The sequence below is a fragment of the Onychostoma macrolepis genome, chromosome 02 (assembly GCF_012432095.1).
Source record: "Onychostoma macrolepis isolate SWU-2019 chromosome 02, ASM1243209v1, whole genome shotgun sequence".
NCBI classification, from domain to species: Eukaryota; Metazoa; Chordata; class Actinopteri; order Cypriniformes; family Cyprinidae; genus Onychostoma; species Onychostoma macrolepis.
The window spans coordinates 1,542,025-1,546,474 of NC_081156.1; the positions used below are offsets into that span (position 1 = coordinate 1,542,025).

Sequence of the window (4,450 nt, forward strand, 5' to 3'; positions counted from 1 at the left end):
TTATCTGCATGTTTAGGGAAAGTAATGCTGTCAGTAAATAAAGTAGACAAATGTTACACATTATGTTTTAATGAGGCTAATGAACACACACCTTCATAGTCCCATTATTTAATTCCTTGGGTAACACGAAAGAATAAAAAATACTGCAAGACAGGACTTAACATATAATGTTATTTAAGACATGCTAAAATACAGTTCTACAATACAATGTACAGCATTCAACAAAGACATCTTAGATTTGTTAAACGATTTAAGAAATTTTGGGATGACCTTTATGTATTTATATTAGTTTTTAACCTGACAGTGGCGAAATACAGCAAAGCATAAAACTGCATCAGAAAACATGCCATTCCTGAGAATGGATAATTACAGATCTAGCATAATTCACTTTCAAAACAATATTATACTGAGTAAAGGAATACTTTATAGAACAAGGAAATAAAGAGATATAAACAAAATTTTAAATGGACTCTTTTATGCAACAGCATACAACTGCACTTTGATGAATACCCTCTCTGTGGAAGGGTAAAGTGGAAGAACTGCTTTGTTTTTTTTGTGCTGCATTTATATAAAATATTTAAGTATTGATCTTTTCTTTTCATGCAGCCTAAATTAAATTAAATCCTACTGAGATAATTATTTAGGAGGGTAATGTATAATTGTGATGCTTCTAGCAATTTGGAGGTCTTCTAGGTTTGTTAGAGGGATGCCTCTGAAAAAAATTTTTTTTTTTAAGTTTAGTAGAAAAAGGCTTTCTTGGGAGCCCTAATCCTGCTTTAATAACCTAAAATCAGTCAAAATGTAGGGTGGTACATTATGATGATTACATTTCTACATATAGGCCTATCATGATTATATTTCTTATTTAACCTATAATTTGTAAACACATATGTAGGCTAAATGGTAAATATAAATAATATTTATATAAATGGTAAATATAAATATGTTTAGATCGACAAACTGTACTGTATAAGATTTCTTTCTAACTGTGTTTGTGTGTGCGCGCATTTTATTTTTAAGTTTACTATAAAATAATTTAATTTTTATTTAATACTCCCTTTTTATTTTAAAATATAATAGTATTATCACACTTTATAATCATTTAAGGCACATATCGTTATTATTGTTATTATAAAGGTATTCATTATTTGCAGCAAGCTTGAAGAGCAACATGGCTGAAGCCTTAGCTTTAATAATGCCCTGAAGATTGAGAATGTCATATCAGAAAATGTTGGTATGAAGTTAAAGTGGAGAGAGGTTAGATCTGTGGCTGGCCAACCTCCTGATCTTCAGCTCCTGTTCATATTGCTCCAGCTGAGTCCAGAATCCAGGGTTAGGCTCAACTACTGATCGGGCACTTTTTACTACCTGATAGAACAAATAGGAAATACAGAAGAGAAATGGGAACTACAGAAGTAGTAAACAACATTAAATTATGGCATAAAAATCTAGAATGCTGTGCCTTTTCATTATCAATTACGCTACATTCAGTAATGATTAGAATATGAGTGATGTATATTTTGATGTCTTGTGGCCGCCTTTATTTTGTGCATTTTATATTCATTATATATTATAGTTTTGTTTCGTTTAGTTTTACCTTGCTGCCTATATGTCTGCTTTTCCTTATTATAATATAAACCAATAAAATATCAGCAACCAAGAAAAATAATTAATGACTGCACATATAAATAGTTTCAAATACCCATTTAAAAAAAAAAAAACTTTAATTTAAAAAGAACTTACACATAAGCTGCATGTGTCCTGACTAGAACTGTTTCATATCAGACTTCAATTTGACATAAACACTATTCATACCTGGAAGGCATCTGTCAAGGTGAGACCCTGGTGCTTCATTAAATAGGCCACACAGACAGTAGCTGAGCGACTGCGTCCATTCTTGCAGTACACAACAGTGCGGCCTCCCCGTTCTGCCTCACTGGCTATGGCATCAGCACAGCGGTCAAAATACTTGTAGAGGTCTTCTTGAGGGTCATCATATACAGGTACACGCAAAGTGCTTACCCGCATAGAGGGAAAGGGTTGCTGCTTGGAAACATTAATACAAAGAGTGACCTCCTCCTTCTGGATAAGTTCATTGCTACAGGCTGACCGGGCATTACTGATCAGCAGACAGTCTGTAACTGTGCTTAACTGCAGCATCTCTAACTATATGCTTGCATTTATTTGACTATGTGACTATATGAAGGAACATCATAAGTACTGAATAATCATTATAATCACAGGTCCACTGGGTCCTGCATTCACAGTGGGAAATAGCTTAATGTTTCATTTAATATATTTAGTTATTTCATTTGAGTTCTGAAGATACTAATGTTATTACAATAGAGGTAGATGCATACAGTAGATCAGATACTAAATTATTATATACTGCATCAGCAAGGAGAATGGTCAGATGTTTCAACCTCGTCTTAATGCCCTTACACAGACAAGTCTTGTGAGCTGTTGATTAAATAAGAGAGGAGAGAACATTATTTGTTTAGAACAAACACACACAAAGGTAAAACAATAAAGGGAACAACACTTTTTTACAGCAACCTGAATGTACAGTAAAGTATTGAAATTGTTCACTGGGCATGCATGCTCCAACACCATGTTTAATGCTGCCTTCACGTGCAATCGGAATTATCCTAAATAGGAGTTTCCTAATCGGAAATTGGACGTGAACGGCCTCTCAAGTCGTATTTACTACTGGGAAATTCGGAAATAATTTTGATACCCGAGTTTCCGAGTTGGGCGGGTGATAAACTTTAAACACGGTGGAGGTGACAACCATTGCTGCGGTCAATGCTGTTCTCACAACAACTACATCCTTTTGTCTTGTCGCTAAAGTAGTGTATTTACAGGCTAGATATGAACGATCAGTTGAAGCATATTTTATGTTTTATAAGCAGTGAAATAATGTATTTGACCGAAATTCCATAATTGTCAGCAAAATGCATATAGCGCGGAGAATGTTTATATGATTGTCAACCAATGGGATGCTACATTTTATCCTTTCCAACATTAAAGCACTTGAATACGACAAGCTCGTAATCACTTCATAAATGGGAAATAAGAAATTTACAATAGCATGCGAAGGCAGCATAACAGTGCTTAAAGTGCCTTCACGCCATATCAGAATTCCCGCAATTGCGAGATTGCAACTTGTAAAAAGCGTTCACGTCCTCGTAGAACTCGTAATTACTTGTGAACTGGGAGTTTTCTGAGAGCTACTGGTACATTCAAGTCATGTCGGATACATCGTATTTACGAGTTGAACGCACATGAACGCCACCACAAAGTCGTTGGAAACTTGAAATTTTCTTTAACGATTTATACCACGTGATCGCTGTACCACATGACCACCGCAGGCTCTGTTTAGGCGTTAGTGTTGCCATCATAGACTGTATAAAAACAGGTTGCCATAGAAAAGCATAATTCCGAGACCGAGGACTTGAACAGCTCCGAGTACAACGTCACGTGTTGTCATCTCAAAATTACGGTAATTACGATATGGCGTGAACGCAGCATTATGCTCATTCCGCCCTCATTAAAAACACGACATAAACATTGAGCTCAGATTAAGAAACGATTCTGACCTGCAGATTAGGCATGGGGATGATCCTCGAAGCGGATGTGCCAGAGCTTCATCATCCTGACCGCCACAACAGTCCCAATGACAGGGAAAACGTGCAGTGAACGCACATGCAGCTAATTTACCCCGCCCATTTATGCCAATAATCGCCTTCCTCTCCTTCAGTAACCAGTGTAGGATTAAAAATAGCTACATTACTTGAAACTTAAACTTGACATACAGTTGACCCAATCTAGATTTTATGTCTATGCTGACGTTTTGTCGCTGAAAAAAACAAACAATCAAAAAAACAGTTTGGCCTTTACAGTCCAAGCAATTCAGCAGTTTAATAATTTATCCGCAGTTGCAACACAATTTGTTGGCAAAAGTCTATATGAAAAAATTAAGATCTCACCGTCTGTTTATTTATGGCAATAGAATCGTAGCCCCACCTAATGGACAGTTGTGTATTCCAAATTTAAAGAAATAGTTCAGTGTCATTGTATGTAAAATACACTTTCTCAGTTTTCATTTCATGTTAACTGAAGAAAGGACGTCATATGTGTTTAGAATGAGGTGAGAGTAAGTAGACAAGAGTAAGCAGAAATGCTGGGTTAACTAACCCAAATAATCAAACAAATAACTAAATAAATAATATAATATAAGCAATATTAAATAGCAGTAATGATATGACTACTTATAAATAATGCGTAGTATGTAACAACATTTGTTCTCCACCGCATTTGACTGACAGGTAAATAAACATGCAGTGAGTGACGCAGTTCTCTGAAGCGTCTAAGCTGCTGCAAATCACACAAGAAGAAGAAGACGCAGTTCTCCCGCCGATGCGTCTGACGTCATGACGTCGTTCCGGAG

General features: G+C 35.9%; 1 protein-coding gene across 2 annotated transcripts; it reads right to left on the bottom strand.

Moving 5' to 3' along the window:
• Nucleotides 1-122: 122 nt before the first annotated feature.
• On the bottom strand, nucleotides 123-4,270 carry dusp28 (dual specificity phosphatase 28). Of its 2 annotated transcripts, XM_058765671.1 has the most exons (4): nucleotides 3,600-4,270; nucleotides 2,443-2,460; nucleotides 1,816-2,043; nucleotides 123-1,368 (listed from the first exon to the last, which is right to left on the bottom strand). In XM_058765671.1, exons 1-4 carry the CDS (start codon nucleotides 3,612-3,614, stop codon nucleotides 1,243-1,245), a joined length of 387 nt encoding a protein of 128 aa, XP_058621654.1. In that variant the 5' UTR covers nucleotides 3,615-4,270; the 3' UTR covers nucleotides 123-1,242. The 2 variants fall into 2 exon arrangements, with proteins under 2 accessions (XP_058621654.1, XP_058621649.1); XM_058765666.1 differs by having other exon boundaries at nucleotides 1,816-2,460.
• Between the last annotated feature and the right edge of the window lie 180 nt (nucleotides 4,271-4,450).

What these genes read in the sequence shown, in the direction of transcription:
- dusp28 (XM_058765666.1), bottom strand. Translation starts at nt 2,160, where the DNA reads ATGCTGCAGTTAAGCACAGTTACAGACTGTCTGCTGATCAGTAATGCC. An exon ending in CCTTGACAGATGCCTTCCAG is followed by an intron (nt 1,369 to 1,815) that starts GTATGAATAGTG and finishes TTGTTCTATCAG; the next exon opens with GTAGTAAAAAGTGCCCGATC.